The following is a 19,742-nucleotide window of genomic DNA, read 5'->3' on the forward strand; positions in this document are numbered from 1 at the left end:
TTTTGCAGTTCTTTCTACTGAAAGGTGTTTTGTTAAGAGGTGACTTAGTATTATCCTTAAATAATGGTTTTATGTGGTATTAGTTACAAAATAAGTAAAAAGGTACAGTATGTCCGGAGGCTATGACATGGACATCACAAGGCATATATGACCATATAATGTGTTTATAGTGATACGTAATAAGTAGTATTCCAAATCCGGAAGAAAACATAAAGAAAATATCTTTACATGTATTATATGGCTTATTTATTTATTTCATTTATGAAAATTTAACAGTATTTTTCATGTTCTGAGTAGGATAGTACTTTCAGTAGCATTGAGAAGAATTTGCAGTTTAATGAATGGGGGTGGAGTGGAAGGCATTGGATGAGAAAGAATGAATGGTGGAGGTGGAGTTTGATGGTTCAGAGAAGAGAGCCTGAATGGCAGGGGAGTGTGATAAGGCTGGATGAACTTGAGGGGGTGGTTCACAAGAGAAGGGTAAGGAGCAGGCACATTGTGCTTTGGGGGTGTCCTCAGACCCTATCTTTTTCTGAGAAGCTCTGGCTTCCCCTTTAGGAGGGAATGAGGAGAGGCCAGACTTGGCTGGTTAAGGCTATTTGCTCCAGAGCCAACCTGATTTTCCCAGAATTTAGAATTTGGAGTAGGAAATGCTAAGTTTCAGCCTTGGCTGGTCCCTTGAGCTGTGAATATGTAAACCTTATAGCTGTGAGGTACTTGTGTACGAAAAGAAACAGTGGAAGCTTAGAAGAAAGTATGAATTAGGGAGGAGGACCACTTGGCTCAAAAGGGAGAGAAGCCTAAACAGGTGATGCCCGAAGGTTTTTCTCCTCCTCCACCCCTCCAGAAGCCTGGCTCTGCTTCTGCCTTTGAGTTCAAGAGATTCCCTCTCCTACTGGATACATCCTTTAGTGCTTCCTTTCACTCCAGTGGGTTTCCGTCACTCGTGACTGCAAGGATCTGACTCAGCCTAGCCCTGATTGTATACTTCCCAATTCCTGTCTGTTCAGTTTCTCCTGGATCCCTATGACCTTTAAAGAGAAAGGACTGAGCCATGTCCCGATTGGTGCCACTGTGATGTTGAGCTGCAGATAGTCTGGGAAAAGCGAGGGTGAGTCAAGAAAAGGAGCAGAAAGAAATATTTATTCCGTTTAATTTTTTTGGACAGTTTACTCAACACATTTTAAATGCCTCTGCCATACTAAACACTGCCAAGGATCTAGCGGTTAGGTAGGGCGGGTGATTCCTGCCTTCCTGGTGCGTACAGGGGGGAAGGCAGACCTAAACTAAGTCACACCCATGCTGTGTGGTAAGGGTTCTGACAAGAAGCAGGTGTAGTGGAAACGGGTCAAAAGGTTCCCTGAAGAAAGTCCATTTAAAACCCTGCTGTCTAAAGAGAATTTGGGATGACCAATGACTTGTTCTGTAGTTGCCCATGTGCCGATGTTTATGGATGAGTGAGAAAGAAGAGCGTCTCCCTATCTCATATTCTTTCAAAAAATACTATCCTCTTGATGTATCTCATGTAATAGCTGCTTATTACCTGTGACAAGATCAGGTTCCAGTGTGCCCAACTGGGACCTGCTTGAGCATGGAAACCAGAGAGGGGCCTTTCTGAGGGTGGAGAGCTGAGGTTTCAGTTGTAGCCATTAACGACGATCTGTTCCAGGCTTCTAGTGGATACCATTTCAACCACTGCATTTGCATCTCTCTACAGAAGGAAAAACAAAACAAAACATGAAAAGCATAGGCATTTCCATTTTCATGGTTGAGTTCTTTTAGATTTACTTTTTTAACTAGGTTTGCCATTCATGGGGTCAGACAGAGGGGTGGAAGAGAGAAATCTTAAGCAGGAGCCAATGTGGCAGGTGTTTGAGATTTTGCTTACTCTATTAAAGTATTGGGTATCATGTGTGGGCCTCTATAGCCAGCTTTTCCCCTTGGGCTTTCAGAGTAGGTAAAGCAGTTCGGCTGCCAAAGATGTAGTGAATAGGGGGTTGAGGGCCCAGAGCCTCGGGACTGAGGGCGTGTTGGACGATTGTGGGTTCCTCAGTTGCCAGGGCAGGCAGATGACATTTACTTTGGCTCCTAAGTGTTTATGAATTTGTTCCCAAAGCAAAACAAGACAGTTTTTCAAAGATAAGTACAAATAAAAGGCACACCTAACACGGAAATAAAATGACCTATTTTTTCCAGCTCCCTGCCTTGGAGTGGTGGGATGGCATTTGCCCAATCTGGGCTCGAGCTGGGGCCCCCTCGGTTTTCACACAAGCACATCCACTTTGCCGTTGGCTCAGCTAACTTTTAATGTACAGGAAATCTAGTCCTCATGGAAAAACAATTTTGAACTGCTGCCTCCTGGTTTTTATCAAAAGCCTGGGTAGAAGAGAGACTGTTTATGGAGGTCAGTATGCAGGTTATGCAGTCTGATTGTTCATTCATACAGTTTTCCCACATTGTGTTAGCCCTCTGCAGAAATGCTTTCATTCTTTTTTTTTTTTTTTTAATGTGTATTCATTTTTGAGAGACAGAGACAGAGCATGAGCAGGGGGAGGGGCAGAGAGAGGGAGACACAAAATCCAAAGCAGGCTCCAGGCTCTGAGCTGTCAGCACAGAGCCCGACGTGGGGCTCGAACTCACGAACTGTGAGATCATGACCTGAGCCCGTTGGAGGCTTAACTGACTGAGCCACCCAGGCACCCCAGAAATGCCTTCATTCTTTGTACCCTCGGCTCACACTAATGTGTGCATGTATGAAGTGCTTTATGGCTGTTTTTGAAGATATTGTCTACTGTAATGCTCAGTGCTCCTTTGAAGAAGCACTAAGAGGGCCAGAAACCCTTTGCTTTCTCTAAGGCAGAACTTACCAACCCATGTGCTGCCTCATGTTGGGATGATCCAAATGGATTACAGACCCTGAGAGCTGATCTCCTTAGGTGTGCAGGGGAAATCCAGTCACCTAGGCCCTAGGAATCTCTTCCATTTACTCCAGTGGCTGTTCAGATCTAGTTGTCTGTATATCATGAGGTGAAAAAGGTCGGGAGGGACAGCTCTGAGGACTTGATTCATGGTCCTTATGGATAATGTGACACACGGAACCTGTCGTTGGCCAACAGATCTTCACTCCAACTTTCTTTCTGTTCTTATACCTATTTTCTTTGGCATGACTTTTTGCTTATTTCTGTTGTTTGGTTTTATTGTATCTAGTTTGTAAGTCTCTTCAAATTCTTTGTAAAATGAGGTGGGGAATGCAGTAAATGAATTATCTTATTAGTTAAAACAAGTAGATGAAGTTTGGACATAGACATACTGTTTACATTAAATTCACCCAAAAATATATTGTTGGTTTTTTAAGATTAGAGTCTTCAAAATAGCTTTTAGGTTAGAATCTGTGCCTGGGTGGGAAGCTGGAATTTGATTTTCATTTTTGCTACCACTTTGCTGAGTCACTTCAGGCAAATCCTTTACATTTTTCCCTCCTCTGAAGCGAGTTGAATAAACTGTCATTTCCTTTGATCTCAAAGTTGCAAAACTATTTTTGGTTATGAGATATATTAAATAAGTAATTTGCGCTTTCAGGTTCTTGGTATTTAGCAATATATATGTATACGTATATATATATGAGTTATTTTGTATGTAAATAACATATTTTGCATGTAAATTGCAAATGTCGATTTTCCCATTGGTCAAAGGAGAACTTTCTGGAATCTAAGACATTGGATGGAGCTGGTTCTGCTGGGTTTATTAGAGTTTTGGGGCAAATTCATATGGATAGATTAGTGGTTGAAAGGTATTTAAAGTAATGAATTTGAAAGTTCTGTTTTTATAAGGTAGTGATTATTTTGGTGACTTTTAGACAACATCTTTAACTCCATCAAGGGACTTCCTTGGCAGACTAGGGGATTTGGGTATAATTGGGACGTGCTCATCCTATTATTTTTACCTTATTTCAAAAAACTCCTTGGTTCCTTTGTTGGTTTCTTTTGGTATAGGTTATGATATAGAACCATATGTCAAACCAGTTTACTGTTTTACTAGTTATATTTTTGAAAATAATTATGTAATCTGATCTTTAATTCTGTATTTACTAAGAAGAAAATGTGCTTAAGGAACTTTTGATTTTTAATGGAAATTAAATGTGGATTATCCAAGCTAAAGATAACAGATATCAATTAATCTGAATAATCGTATTTATTTATTTTATTTAGCCTACTCCTGTTTGATTGTCATATGACAGAGTATTTTAAAATTTCCTATACTTAGATCTTAAACTTGTAGTGATAAAACAAAGTGACCACTGCCCATTCACTGTGATTTTGCTGATGTTATCCAGATTAAAGGAAGAGAAAACAAGTGGCTTAATTTTAGTAGAGTGCGTAAAATAGTTGATTGAAATGAAAAATGCTTTTTAACACTCGGCAGTTGAAGTCCTACATATAAGTGTTCTTAATAAAGTAAAACATGCTCGAATGTTGTAAACGTACTAAATACCGAGTCGTGACAAACAGCACTGAGGAGACAGCGTCTGTGAATTAAATCTCTGCTGCGTGGTGGTGCAGTGCTCCTGGAAGTTCTCTTATTGTAGGATCCCGATATCCAACTTGATCAGGGCATGTTAAACACCTGAAGTTCTGTTCACGGAAGTACTGTTGTGTGTTTAGTTTTAAAGTGACCAGTAGAGCATCCCATGAAGATTAGCGTGCACTGCTAGGCGGTGCCTTTATGGAAACATTGCGAAGCACTCAGTGGGATTGAAATCCACAGCTTAACCTTCAGTGAAACTTGTGTTTGGTTGAGCAACGTTCAGCCAATAAGCCAAGGACAGAAAATAAATCAGCCACAAAAGGAAGGAGTTCTAGGTATAAATAACAGAAGTTAGGTAACTTCCCCCCAATAGGAGTATTTTGAGAATGCCTTCTCTCAACTATATTCCTTTTAAAAGTGAGAGCAATAAATATATTTTTGAGACCCCTTGAGGAATAAAAGTATTAGAAATACAAGTAGCTAGTTTCTCTGTAATCCACTTAATTACTGACTCTGTTGAGGTTGATGTGGGATTCTTGAGTTCCCTTTGTCTAGGGTTCAGGTCTCTTGAGCTTTTTCCTCCTTCACATTATATGGTCATTAATATAATCACCCAGACTGAGGCTTCTCTTTCTTTTAGTTTTCCCTAAACCTTAAGCTGACTACCTGCCTGAAATTACAAAGATTTCATTTTCAAAAGGCTCGATACTGTGAAAGTGTTTAATTTTTAAAATAAGGTATTAACAAGCCATCAAAGTCTACAGTCCTGATACTCACATAAGAGATTGTTATTTTTCAGTACTCATAGGCCTGCACAAATTTATTTTCCATCTTCTTTGTAGCTTGTATTACCCTGCTTCCTAAAATTTTGCCAGATACACTTCTTTTGGCTGTTCTCTGTCCAAAACAGAGAAGAGGGATGGTAAGTCTTAAATCTGACAACATGGAAATGAATTCTTGTGCTGTTTTATTGAGAAGTAAACAGTGGGTATTTTTTCCTTAGATCTTAATAGAAATGTGAGTGGGGGGGGGAAATAGGAGGCTAATGATTGAACATCAACAAGACCAGGGACAAGGGCTTGGTTTTCAGTTACTGGGCGTATGTAGGAGCAGTCCCTGGCAGATCCCATATGGATGGTGTATATGGCAGACGTTGGCAAATGCAGGCCACCCTACAAAGTTTATTACCAAGTGTGGTTATCCTTTCTCATGGGGAAACACTTAAAGGTGGAGGAGGTAAATATATCTTCATGTTTTGTATCATGGTGTGTTTATTTCGTCTAGAGTTCGAGGATGCAGTTTTGATGGAGAAGGTCAGTGGGGGGGCGCTGTATTTTAATTTTATGGGTCTGGTCAGACATTTCACTGAGCCTTTGGAGAAAGCCATTGCAAGGTGGGAGAATGGAAATATCTCGGCCATTTCGTCTCTGACCTCAGCTTTCAACCATCAGATAGATTTCAACCATCAGATTTCTTTATTGACTTATGACTTATTAGTTTTACATCACTTAAAGCTGAATTCTTATTTGTGAAACACATTTTTGCAACCTAGCTACAAATATTCTGCTTAAATCATATTTTATTTGTTTCTTCCTAACCCTTCCTGCGGAGGGATTCCTTTTTACTATTTAGCCAGAACTTACTGTATCCTACTTTCCTTCCCCAGACAGTTTTTCCCCTTTGATATTTTCTTGCATGGATAAGAGCCCATTTTGTATGGGTCATAACACTAGTCTTTCAGAGGTTGCTTGTTTGTTAATCTCCGGTGAGTTGAAGTTAGAAGGATATGTGTGTCCTCTGTGTACTCCCCTGTTTCCCCAAAGGAAATACATTTATTGTCACAGCAAATATAGGCATCAGTATTCTTTTCAGTTCACTTCCTGCCTCGTTGGCCTGCCAGGGCCTATGGGTAATCAACCCAGGGCCTTTTGCTGTGAGCATGTCACAGTTGGGAAATGGTGTGAGGAGCATTCTGAGGTTCACCTACCAAAAGTCTTTCCCTAAACACCCCCCTTCCCTTCCCACAGATTTGCTTGGTGTTTTACCAGTAATGCCCCCTTGAAGAAGTGGGTTTGTCTTTGGGGGCATCCAGAGCACCCTTTAGCTCTGGCGTTCTGCCATCTAGAACCATCTTGGGTTCAAGCATATGGGTTCTAGAACAACAGGATTTCTAAATGTATTTTGTGTATGGGACTTTATGGGAAAGGTATTTTCCTTTTGAATTCTTCCTGCTTCTTGCTGTGAACATGAAGTGACTTGGACTGTAGTGCTGACATTGGATGGGTCTTACAGTTCCTGTACATGGTTGGTGTCAGAGTCTGTAAATTCCTCGACGACAGCTATGATACCTTATATATCATCGTATCACATGCCTGGGACATAGTAAGCATTCTAAATTTTCATTAAAAGAGTAACAAGGGGCGCCTGGGTGACTCAGTCGGTTAAGCATCCAACTCTTGATCTCGGCTCAGGTCATGATCTCCCCTGCTTGCACTCTCTCCCTCAAAAATAAATATTAAAAAAAAAAAAAAAGAATAACAAATTATTTGGTAAAGGGGATAAGAAATCCAGGAGTAAAGAAATAGCAATGTAGATGTCAGGGTAGCCTATGCTGTGCTGTTAAAAGGTCTTTTAAGTCACATTCAGAGATCCGTGGGTTTTCTCACTATTATATAACCAGATACGAACTTTGGAGGAAATCATACAGAAAAGACTTTTATATGGTCAGGCAGGCAGCTAAGTGATAAGGTTATTCTTGATGAGTTTATAGGTCTTTGGGCTGCAATTAAGTTTTACTTCATATGCTCATGCTCATATCTTAATAAGCCATTAGGTATTTGAAACTTTTAAGAGGAATAGCAAAATTATAAGATTAAAGACAACATTATAGAAATGAACTTAGGGGCACCTGGGTGGCTCAGACAGTTGGTTAAGCGTCCAACTTTGGCTCAGGTCATGATCTCACCATTCATGAGTTTGAGCCCCACATTGGGGTCTGTGCTGACAGCTCAGAGCCTGGAGCCTGCTTCAGATTCTGTGTCTCCTTTTCTCTCTGCCCCTCCCCTGCTCATCCTCTTCTCTCTCTCTCTCTCTCTCTCTCTCTCTTAAAAATAAATAAACATTAAAATTTTTTTTTTTTTTAAATTTTTATTGTTTTTATTTATTTCTAGGAGAGAGAGAGAGACAGTGTGAGCAGGGGAGGGTCAGAGAGAGAGGGAGTCACAGACTGAAACAGGCTCCAGGCTCTGAGCTGGCTGTCAGCACAGAGCCCGATGCGGGGCCCGAACCCACGAACCGCGAGATCATGACCTAAGCGAAAGTTGGACGTTTAACCGACTGAGCCACCCAGGCGCCCCAACATTAAAAAAAATTTTTAAATGAACTTGTCACACAAACACAAAAACTTTCATTTTTCCCCGTACATATTTAGTTGTCTGTGTAGTTTATGTAGTTGTAGTCACAACATACCTTTTTTTTTTATTCTTTTCAGCTAACTGATTTTCCCTGAAATCATTAGATTTTAATTCTGCATGCATGTTACAGGCTGTGAGACCTGGCATGTTAGCACCTGTCTAGAAATTGTGTTAACACACTTCACAGGTCATGGGCAAGTAAGATTGACTTTCCTAGGGCAGCACATTAAATATCATTTGACTACTTTTTTCAGCAGTGTACTTTTGTGGGAGTCTAGTTTAATTTTGTGGCTAATCAGAGAGAAGATCCTCTGCTGTACTGGTGGAGGTTGTGTGTGTGGGGATTATTTTTTGTGTTTCTGTTTTCTGAATATATCATTAAAAACTAGAAAATAAGTACTTGATGTAGTTTGGAAGATCTCTTTTGTTGTTCAGGGCCCTTTTATAGAGAACGAAAAAAATGTTACTAAGTGCTGCATTTATGAAATGGCTCTGTTCATGGAACTTGAGATTCTTTTAGAATTTAGTTTAGAGATCATCTAAGTTGGGTATTTCAAAATAGGACTGTGTATTTGAATTATGTCTTTGACCTTCTCCAACTTTTTTTTTCCTGTGTGACCTTGAGTAATACATCTAACCATAACTGTAAAAAGTAGGAATAAAAATATTTGAGACTGAATATGATTATGATGATGAGCAGGGCCACTGTGAAGGTGAGGGAGAAATTTAAAAAAGATGGTGGACTCCTTTTTAGAACAGCAGTTTCAGTGTAGGCTAGGTTGTCAACAGGACCCATTCTTATGAGCTGGTGTAGCTGGAGAAGGCAGGGGCCTGGAAGCTGACTGTTGAGCAAGCGCTACTTGGCCACATTGCCTTCCAAGTACGCTTAGTTTACTTGGGCTCAGGAATACTCAGGTAGTCAATATAGTAGTCAAATATAGTAGTCAATTTTGCAGAACAGGGCCCTGTCCAGACCTGATTACTTTCCTATAGAGCCTGGCCCCGTGTCCAGTTGATTCTCTCTTAAATTGAGACAGATCCTCAGTCTTTTTCAGTTAGTGGCCTTGAGTACCGAGAGTAAAAAACTTCTGTTAGTCCACATGCCCTGAATCAATTCTGAATCAAAATATAGATTTCTATACTAGTGGGTGTGTATGGAGGGAGGAGGGAATTACTAGATCTCTTGTTTTTCCCCCTAGTTGAGACAAGATAGGTTGTTTCTATTAAAGATAGGTTGTGAGTGCAAGAGATAGATCGGTAACGGGGGAGTACATAGTACAAAATATTGGTAACCTAGTCAAGCAGATTTAGACTCGATACTGACAGAACAACTGAGACTAAGCCCCTTGGAACTAGTCCAGTTGAGGACATCTTACTCGTTATAGTCATTAAAAGGATAACTGAAAAAACTAGGGGTTGGTTGTAAAATTACTGTTTTTATATTTTGGTGAGTGGGCGTTCAATGAACTGTTTTTCAGAAAATAGTGGGGAAAAAATAGCCACACGCTTTTAGCTAGTCAGTCACTCCTGAATCGATGAGAATCATCATTTTGTTAATTTCATCAACATGTTCATTTCTTTCAGCTCCATGTTCATGCATGTCTTTTAACCCGGAAACAAGAAGACTGTCCATAGGGCTAGACAATGGTACAATCTCAGTAAGTACACATAAATAAGATTTCCCATTGAAATACTTCCCTTCCTGTGGAGTACGTATGTATGTATTGCAATGAGAGTTATTTATTAGTTGTTTTCAAACTAACGAATTAACGTTCTGGCAAAGTGAAGCGGAGACTGCAGCACAGCAGAGTACGGCGCGGTGTAGGGGGAGTTGGTAGGAGTCTCAGTTGGAGTGTTGACAAGGTTCGGCTTGCCTTCCCGTGGACACAGTGGCTACAGTAGGAGCTTTATGAGGCCACTGAGCGAACTACAGGAATCTGTGTGGTAGTGACAGCAAGTGGCTTTGGTCAGATGGTTACTCACGGGGTCCTATGCTTCCTCAGACAAGCGACAGCACAAGGGAAGTGTCTTCTTAGACCTGCATGTCTGATCTTTGATACCTGATGTTTTTTCTCCTTTCTCTCTTCTTCTGCGCCCTCTTGTCTTAACTCCCTCTAGCTTGTGAGTGGAGTCCTGTCAACTGTATAAATTTGTAAAGAAGGCACAGAAGCTACGTTAGGCTGTAGGGTAGATTCAGATAAATATTAGACTCTTTTATTATAGATCTTGAGGGAACTGAAGTGATTAGGGTTGGAATTTCAGGTTTTCCTACTTCCTTTATCATCTTTTTATAGGTTTAGTTTCAGCTAGTGTATTAACTAAGTGGAACAAGATTGATCTGGTAAATTCTCCAGTTTGGTAAATTACCTGCCATTTCCTTCAGTCCCAGCAAGAGAGGCCCTGCTTTAGGACCTGTGAATTAGAGGAGCCTGTTCTGGCCATACTTCCCCACAGAATGAAGGACCTGAGGGGTCAAGGGGGTGTGCCTGGCTGATGCCCTCACTTCACCCACCCCCATGTTCTGAGTACCCGACTGGAGTTTTCCTGACCCCAGACAGCTTAGAGCTTGTACTAGATTGTAAAACTTCAAGGAGTCTAAAAATTCTGAATTCGTTCCTGTTCCTCCAGGTGGTTGAAAGTATATTTGTCAAGATTGGAGGAAGAGACCATATTTTATTTAATAGTTTAACTTGATATCAAACTTTTAAATATTTAGACATATGGAATGTGGGTTTCCATCTGTAATCTTAACCTGATTCTTACAAGGGGTCTAAAGAGGTGGGCCTGAAATTTTCCATTTGGTCTTTCGTCAAAACATTTGTTTGGTGACATTTATGGAAATTGTAACAATATTGTTAAATATAAAGCTGCCCATTGACAAATATTTTATGGAATTTCTATAGTATCTGATGCATTTGGTAGGTCTGTAAACTCTCTTCTGTAGGAGTGCGGAAGAGAAGTGCATGCTATGGATCTTTGTCTGCTTTAAGGAGAGTTATTTTTAAAAAGTGGGGTATGTGGGGGATACATTTATTTTTAAAAGAGAAGGGGGGGGTTACTGGATTGTACAGTGAACTGAAGTGTTCACTGCAAAGGCAATCTGAAAAGATGAGCTAAGATCTATATACTGTCCAACAGTTCATGGAATAGTATATGTACCACTCCCTGTCCATGAAGACTGACGTGTATATAACATATGAGTGCATCTTTGCGTTTTTTGAAATCAGTGTAGGTGGCTAATGTGTGCCAATAAATTTGGCTTTGAAGGCAAGAAAGGTGAGCAAAGTAAGTAATGGAGAGTTCTGGCTATTTATCGTATATAAGCGGGGAGACCACCTCGGCCATTACTCTTTTAGTAAATGAAACTGTCAGAGAAGCAGACCGTAAATCAGGGGCCAGACTTGGCTGCTTCTGTAGGTGTGTCAGTACAGCGTGGAGATAACCAGACCTTACCGTACCCTGATCTTCTAGAAAAGATGGAGGACCCAGCTAGTATGACATCATTTCCTTAAAAGTGCCTGTTTTATGTTGCTGAAGAGGAGGTATCTGCCTTACCCATTCTCCTCTGTAGAACCGTGAAGAGCTGAGTTAGGGAAAGGCCCGTGGAGAGAAGGGATTGTTTAAGGTCATGACAACAGCTTCTTCACTGAAAATACTGACGTGGAGTCTCAGCTGCGCAATAATTGCTTTCCAGACATGGGAAATCCTATGCAGAGGCTATACAGTCTCTGTTTCCTGAATATAGCAAATAAATTTTAAAAAGAAATACTGGTTGATTTATTTATTTATTTATTTTTTGGTTAACTTACTTTAAAACAAAGGAGGAAATCAGAAAGCACATCCTTGTTTCTCTTGATTTTATTGGGTAAAAAAGATTCAAGAGGCAGGTAATCTTATGGAACTGAGTGAATTACAAGTAAAGTAGAGAGAAAACAGAGACCTTTCTTTCAAAAACTTGTCCACAAAGGGAGGTTGAGCTGCAACAAGGGGGGGGATTAGACGGCAGCGGGGGGGGGGGGGGGGGGGGGGGGGGGGGGGGGGGGGGGGGTGCTGAACGACTCGGAGGATTTAGCTTTGGTGAAGAGTGGGGAAGCTGTTGAGACAGAGCGGAAGGCAGACACAGTTGTGAGGTATAGGAGAGGAAGGGTCATTTCGATTTCTCATGATGTGGCAGGTTACATCGCCTACTGAGAGAAGCACAAATGGTTGAGGATGTGTTTTCATGTCTATACGTCTTGCTCTTGCTAATCTTATAACCCGGACCCCGCTTCTGCCATCTTGGTCTAGAGTCCCAGTTATGTCTCGGTGCCTCGTTCCAGTGTCATCGTCTCCTCTTTTGCGGTTTTGTTTTATTTTGAAGGATGGTTCCTAAGCCCTCCCAAGTGAAATTAATCCATCGCACACATTACTCAGTAGGTTAGCTATATTGGAGTGCTCATTTAACTTGTTGTGTAAAACGTTTTCAAGTCTGTCTTCTCTGTTAAAGTGTTGAGTGTTGAGGACTTGGCCTTTCCCCAGCGGATCTTAGTATGGTTCCTTGTACAAATTAGGGACTCGATGAAAAATTTGTGAAATAAGTTGTTGACTAGAGTACAAACATTATTTAATATGGCTGGCAGTAATAAGTACCTGCTTAAGTTCCGAGGTAGTTTATTTGTATAATTCTGTTGCTTTCAAAATATTTGTCACAGTGGAATTTCCTTCTGCAGGGGGAAACGTTATGCTGATAATTTAATTCATCTTGAGTTTTCAGAAATGTCATCTGTTTTAATGTCAGAAGTCAGTCATACTGTGCAAACTGCTATTCGTGCTGAAGTAGGGCTTTGAAGTTTTCCATTACAATGCCTCATGTATTCTACCGACCTCATGTATTCTATCGGTTAAATATCGATAATGTGTGAAAGGGGATGCTCAATTCTAACATGTGGCTCCTAGTCTCAAAAAGTTTATTCATTTGGGGAAAAATGAAGAGTGAAGTTAGGAAATAAGTAACAAAGTAAAAAAAAAAAAAAAGTAACAGCCCACCAGCAGTGCACCAGTGGGTGCCATGTTGTCAGGACAGTGAGGTCACGAGAGGGTGGGAGGTAATGGTCCGGGTCAGCTCTGTGGAGGCCAGATGTGAGGTGGGTTTAGAAAGTGGACTAGGATTTCATTGGCTGAAGGTCAGAAGGTAAGGTATTTTAGGCAAGACGAATGGCATAGGAGGCAAAAAATGGCAGTAAGGGAGGGCAAGGAGTGTTTGCAGAAAAGTGAAGCAGTTTGAGCAGTGGAGTAGAAGTATGTAGGGGGGTGGGGTTTGATCGCGAAGGCTGAGGCTCAGGACGAGTAGTTGAATTATGAAGACACTGGATCCCTAACAGGGAAACTCTCCCGCCAGCATCACTGGAAGACTCTCTAAGATATTCAGAGAGGGGGCACCTGGGTGACTCATTCGGTTAAGCATCTGACTTTGGCTCAGGCCATGACCTCACGGTTCCTGGGCTTGAGCCCCGCATCTGGCTCTGTGCTGACAGCTCAGAGCCTGGAGCCTGTTTCAGATTCTGTGCCCCTCACTCTCCGCCCCTCCCCCAATCTCACTCCATCTCTCTCTGTCTCAAAAATAAATACATATTAAAAAAAAATTTTTTTTTAAAGAAAGGTATTCAGAAAGAATAGTTGGTGAGGAAACGTTCACACAGAAATTAAAGGACTTTCTTGAGCTAACGTTCACCGACCCTGCTGAATAATGGCTGTAGTCATAACGATGTATATATGCTAATCTTTGGAAATGTGTATATTATGTGCTTCATCAAAACTGTTAGTGAACCAGAGTCTTTACTGAAATCTTGCATACTTATTGAAGGGGTTGGGTGTTTTTTGGGTTTTTTGGGTTTTTTTTGGACAAAGCCCCTAAATGATAAATCTCTGTTCTCTGAAGAGTGTTTTCCTATATGTGTTTATGGTAAGTTTGGGATGAGAAGGAAAGATGGATCTGTATAATAAGTAGCATTCAGGATAGTGATTATTGTATAAAAATAAACGATACTGGCCACGTGTGGGTTTATTGCTGCTGTTTCGGCAGTTCTCGCGGTTATGATGCCCCTGGAGCGTGTATTTCTGCTAGTTTGCATGGTTGCCCACGGAAATCAAAAGGGAAAGAGAAACCAACTCGAAGGGCACATCCACTGCGTCCCCGGCACTCTGCTTCCTCATGTCACCTCATTCCAGCAGCCCAGTAATCGGAGGGGGGACATTCCTCAGATAAGGACACTGAGGCCGGGAGAGTTCATCTGCCTTCTCTGGCTTCCTTAGCCAGGAAGTAGCGCTCAGCAGAGCTGGGAACTCTGTGAAGCCTGGGCTTTCTCAACCCCCACACCACTGCCCAGGAGCCACTTTGCTGTCCTTAAAGAATTCCTGCTGAAGGCTTTCCATTCCCCAGCAGGCAACCCTATCTCCATTTCCTGAGTGCCCTTGGGCATGTTGTCTCATTTGTTGGTGAGACTGTCCTTCACTGGACTATGAACTGCCTGAAGGCAAAGCCCAGGTCAGCTCCTCTGTGTCCTCACAGAGTTGCTAGACCCTTGTAGATAGACGCTTTGGAAAATGTCGAATGAGGGAAGAAGGACATTTTGACTTATGTCATCAGGAGGCTAACACCAAAGTTGGGCACGTAGCTGACAAGGTAAATTGCTCTCAACAGCTGACACAGTGTGAGTGAATCCTGTTTTCGGGACTTGTTGGAGCATCTGGAAGGATTTGATGTCTGTACTCTGCTTCTTGAAATTCATAAACAGAGATGCATTAAGCCAACAACTAAGAAACCTAAGCAGAAACATAACACGTTCTTGATAGTTTGTGGGACCCTAAAATATGCTGTTCATAAATCTTTCCTCGCCTCGTTTTTCTGCTAAGATTAGAACTCTGTTGAACTTTTGGGATCGTTGAAGGAAATGCCTTCTCACATCATTTCCCATTATTTAGAGACTCTTATCCTACAAATTAAGTTAACAGCTTTACAAGAGCATTGCTCTATGGTCACCAGTGTTCATTCCCTAGATGGTGTATGATGTATGGTGTGTGGCTTGGCAGAATTTCATAGGTAGGGAATCTGTCTGACAGGTCACAGTAATCACTGAGGCAGACAGAGTCTTGTTACATCGGGGAAGCAAAAAGTATCCCCTTCCCGAAGGCCAGTAGCTTCAAGAGAGAGAAATGTAATTCCTGTGAGGGAGGATATTACTTTTTCAAATAAAAGGAGGAATTACCTTTTTGAACATATAATACTTCGCATCTACTAGAAGGAAACCAAAGAATCATCAGAGCTATTTTTGTCATCTGAAACCAGGACCTTGAGCTCCCCAAGTGTTTTGTCGTATCCAGAAGATATAAGACATGGCAGTGTCTTAACAGTCCCCATGTATTGCCATGAGAACCAGATAGGTCATTACCAGTTGCAGCATATCATTACCTGGTGTTTACTTTCCTGAGGCTGTTCTAACAAAGTACTGCAGACCAAGTGGCTTCAAGCAACAGAATTTATTTCCTCACAGTTCTGGAGACTAAATGTCCACAGTTGAGGTGTTGACAGGACTTCTTCTGGAGGCTTGAGGAGAGAATCCTTTTTTCTTTCTCCTAGTTTCTGGCGGTTGCTGGAAAGCCTCAGCACTCCTTGGCTCAGAGGCGTGTCACTCCAAGCCCTGCCTCCGTCTCTGTGTCCCCTTCCTCTCTGTGTCTCTGTGTTACACACGCCCTTCTTATAAGGACACCAGTCATTGGATTAAGAGCTCACCCGAATCCAGTATGATCTCCTCTTCACTAATTATATCCGCAAAGACCTTTGTTCCAAGTAAGGTCACATTCTGAGGTTCTGGGTGGCCATGAATTTTGGGACGATGCTGTTCAACTCAAGATACCTGAGAATATTGTATGTACAGTATTTCCCTAACAGTTGGTTAGGAAACAGTTTTGTAGATTCGCAATATGACGCCTTCAGGAGGAAGCATCCAAGACATTAAAAAAAGATGATTCAAAATCCCCTTGGAGGAGATAAAAAAATATTAGAATTGAAAGGGAGCCTTCATTCTTCCATATCTAATGCCACCCTCCCCTAGATTAAGTGATGTATTGGTGGGTCACATGTTAAGATAGTGGTTGCAGAGCTAGGATTTCCCTGCCTCTGGACAGGGCTTCTTGTGATACCAGGCTAATTTTTTTTTCATACAACCTAAGAGAGCCCGACCACAGGGAATTGCTCCAGGATGGTCATTAATGAATTGGAAGCTCATGTTATTCCATGCATCTACCCACTGTGCTAAAAAGATGAGGAAAAAAGAAAAAAGAATTTGAGCCTTTAATGTAACAAGATATTTTGGATGAGTTGTTTATTACTGTGGGTTGTAATGAGCCTACAGGGACCAAACCCAGAGGGTGAGGTCGTGTTCTACAGTGATGACAGGTAGCCTGTGAATAAAATACTTCAGCCGTACCCAGTACCTAAGCAGAGTGTACCGTTGGGCCACTCCTGCTGGAGAGATCATGGCGCATTCCAAGTTTTGTATTTACAGAATAACTCTTTTCCTGCTTAGCTTAAAGGAAGAATCCTGGGGTGCTAACATGCCAGTTCCTTACTATGTATTCGTACAGTATAATTCATCGAAGGTGGTTTTGTCAAAGAATATACTTACTGTTGTGAGACTTATTATGTTGTCAGTATTTGTGTGGATCGCAGACCTTCCTAGAACTTCTCAAGGGCCATCTTCTCTCCTCCAGTTATGTCACCGTACATGTAATCCTATCATCTTTTGTTCAGTGCCTGTATGTAATCTAAAAACAGGGTCAAGTGATAGTGAATGCAGATGCCAAGAGCATTCTTGGGCCCAGGATCATTCTGTGGCCTCTCCTTTGTGATAATAAATTTCTGAAGGCCTTGGTTCCACTTTTAGACCCATCCTGTAGCGTGGATATCTATAAGAACACCCATATTGCCCTGTATTTTAAATCGGGTGCTGAGGAGCCCCAGTAAGAGTATATAGTAGATTGAAATCATTTTACACTATCTCCGGGAGTTCTCTGCCACGAGGGATGGCCTTACAAGCACATTGTGTTACTATTTCAGAAAGTGGTCATCTTCTTATTGGCCCATCAAGGAGTATATCTGTGTTTCGGAAAGGCAATGGCTGGGAATTGATGAGCGTATTAAGTTCCAAGTAACTTTGTCTTAGTCTTCTATCTCAATAATCTCTCCCTCCTCCCTGGATCCTTCTCACTGGTTTTTAAACACACTTGAGGTTTGCTTTTGTTTGTAGTTTGTTTTTTAATGAAAATCATAGACATAGCAGTCACAACTCTCTTCCCTGTCCGCCAGATGTTGTCTCCCCTCTCTCCTTATGATCACACGTCTCAGAAGAGTTGACTCTTGTCATTTCCTCAGTTTCCCCTCTCCACTCAGACCCCTGCAGTGTGGCTGCCAGTGCCATCAGCCTATCCAAACAGCTCTGGCGATGGTCACAAAAGATCTATGGATCTCTCAAACTGACAATTTAAGAAGTGTTTGTTAATTTTTTTTTTATTTATGTGAGAGAGAAAGAATCCCAAGCAAGCTCCATGCTGACAGCACAGAGCCTGACTGACACGGACCTCGAACTCGCAAACTGTGAGATCACGACCTGAGCTGAAACCAAGAGTTGGACGCTTAACCGACTGAGCCACCCAGGCACCACTGTCCAGCTGACATTTTTAAATCACCACATGTCTGACCTCCCTGCAGCCGTTATCCCCTGTTTCTCCCTGGGGTTGTCTCACCCGCAGTAGCACTCTTCTGGTTTTCCTCCTATTTTCTGTCTTATCTCTGTTTCCCTCATAGGACGTCCTCTGGCCGGCTTTGGTTCAGTGGTGGACTTTCTCTCCATTTGCTTCTGGGCCCTCATTTCCTCCCTCTCTGGGCTGCCTTGCCTGCGTCTTCGCCTCCTTTGCTGCCCACGTGACAATAACTCTCAATTTCTTTCTCTCTCCTCAGACCTTTTCTCTGACATCCCCATTCCTTCATATTTCCTATTGAATATCTCAAAGGAACCTCCGATTCACCAGGTCCAAAATCGGACTCCTGTGGCTCCGCACGTATCTGGTCTTCCTGAGCATTCCCTGTCCCTGTGAGCGTAACCACCGTCTCCTCGGTTGCGTGCGCCGGGGCTCTTTTGGAGTCATCCTTCCTCCTCTTTGCTCGACTCTCGCTCCACTCCGCCCAGTCCATCACTTACTGGTTTTTACCTCCTGCGTACCTTTCGGCTTCCACTCCACCATCATCATCATTATCAACCCCCCCCCCCCCATCACCCTGCTCATCGGCTCCTCTTTGGGCCCCCCCGTTGACTTCCTCACTGATCATCCCATGTCTCTTCTGCCTCCTCAAGTCTGTTTTCCATATTGGAGCTACAAACATCTTTTCAAAATACACGTTTGATCTTATCATATCCCCTCCCAGACCTCTCCAGTGGCTTTCCCTTGCCCGTAGTACACAGGCCCAGAGTCTTCCCGTGGCCCGTGGGACCCTGCCGGGCCTGGTCCCGCCCTCCACAGCCTCCCTTTGCTCAGTGCTCTCCCTTCTGGAGTTTCAGTCTTGGCCACTTTTGGTGGCTTATGCTCACCAGCTTCCTTCCTTTCATGGGGCCTCTGCCTTGAATGAGCTTCCTTTCTCCCGTCTACTTACCGCTCAGGCTTCAGATCTCAGTTTCATTTTCATCACCTTGGGGAGGTCTACCTTGATCTTCCAGCAGTTCCCATCCCTGGATTATAGGTATTCATAGCACCGCGCGCCCCCGCTCTGTAGCAACTGTCGTAGTTGCCATTTTATACTTGTTTGTGTGATGACTTGATTAATGTGACTAGTCAGCATAAGCTCCACAAGGCAGTGACTGTGTCTGCTTGACTTCTTGTTACCCAGCGCAGTGCCCATGAATGCTAAGTGCTCTGTAAATATTTCCAGAGAAATTAATGAGTGAGTTAATTGGTATCATCTGTTGCACTGACAGTATATAGAGGCTAAGACCACAGGCACTGGCATCAGACTGCCTGAGTTTGATCACAGCTCTGTCCCCAGAAATGGTGTCATCCTGGGCCAGTTGCTGTACATTCTGTGCCTCGGTTTCCTTATCTGCAAAATGGGGATAATAGAAGTGATTTATAGAGGGGCGCCTGGGTGGCTTAGTCGGTTGAGTGTCCGACTTTCGCTTAGGTCATGATCTCGCGGTTCGTGGGTTCGAGCCCCGCGTCGGGCTCTGTGCTGACTGCCAGCTCAGAGCCTGGAGCCTGTTTCAGTCTGTGACTCCCTCTCTCTCTGACCCTCCCCTGCTCACGCTGTCTCTCTCTCTGTCCTAAAAATAAATAAAACATTTAAAAAAAAAAAAAAAAAAGAAGTGATTTATAGAGTTGTTGTGAGGATTATCTGCCATAGTAGACAGAAAGCTCTTAGAACAGTGCCCACGCACATCAAGTGCTCCATAATATCAGCTCCTTGCCACATCGTCATCATTAGCAATAGCATCTTCCATTGGAACATGGGAATTTTCCGAGATTTCCAAGAAGGGAAATTCCTTCTTCACCAGGAAGGCTTGGTGCAAATCTATGTCCTGTGGATTTAGCAGGCCAGTTCCAAGGGAAGGAAGTATCTTAACGTTGGCATCCTCCATAGGATGGCTCAGCTTACTTCTGGTCCTGTCTTCGATCCTTGCTGCCTCACCACATTAATTCACCAGTGATTTGCAAAAAACATGGATTCTCAAGTACTAATTTTTCTGCCAGAAAATTTCTCATGGCATGAGAAACTTAGGT

At 42.4% G+C, this 19,742-nt stretch overlaps 1 protein-coding gene across 2 annotated transcripts in view; it reads left to right on the plus strand.

Moving 5' to 3' along the window:
• The window catches only part of WDFY2 (WD repeat and FYVE domain containing 2), a 169,469-nt gene that overhangs the window by 73,571 nt on the left and 76,156 nt on the right, over positions 1-19,742 (plus strand). For both annotated transcript variants that reach the window (XM_039236090.1, XM_039236091.1), the window contains exon 3: positions 9,522-9,595. In XM_039236090.1, the coding sequence (XP_039092021.1) occupies positions 9,522-9,595 (74 nt within the window). The remainder of the gene's footprint in view (positions 1-9,521; positions 9,596-19,742) is intronic.

Source organism: Hyaena hyaena, unplaced genomic scaffold (assembly GCF_003009895.1).
Source record: "Hyaena hyaena isolate Hyena2069 unplaced genomic scaffold, ASM300989v1 scaffold_106, whole genome shotgun sequence".
In the NCBI taxonomy this organism is placed as follows: Eukaryota; Metazoa; Chordata; class Mammalia; order Carnivora; family Hyaenidae; genus Hyaena; species Hyaena hyaena.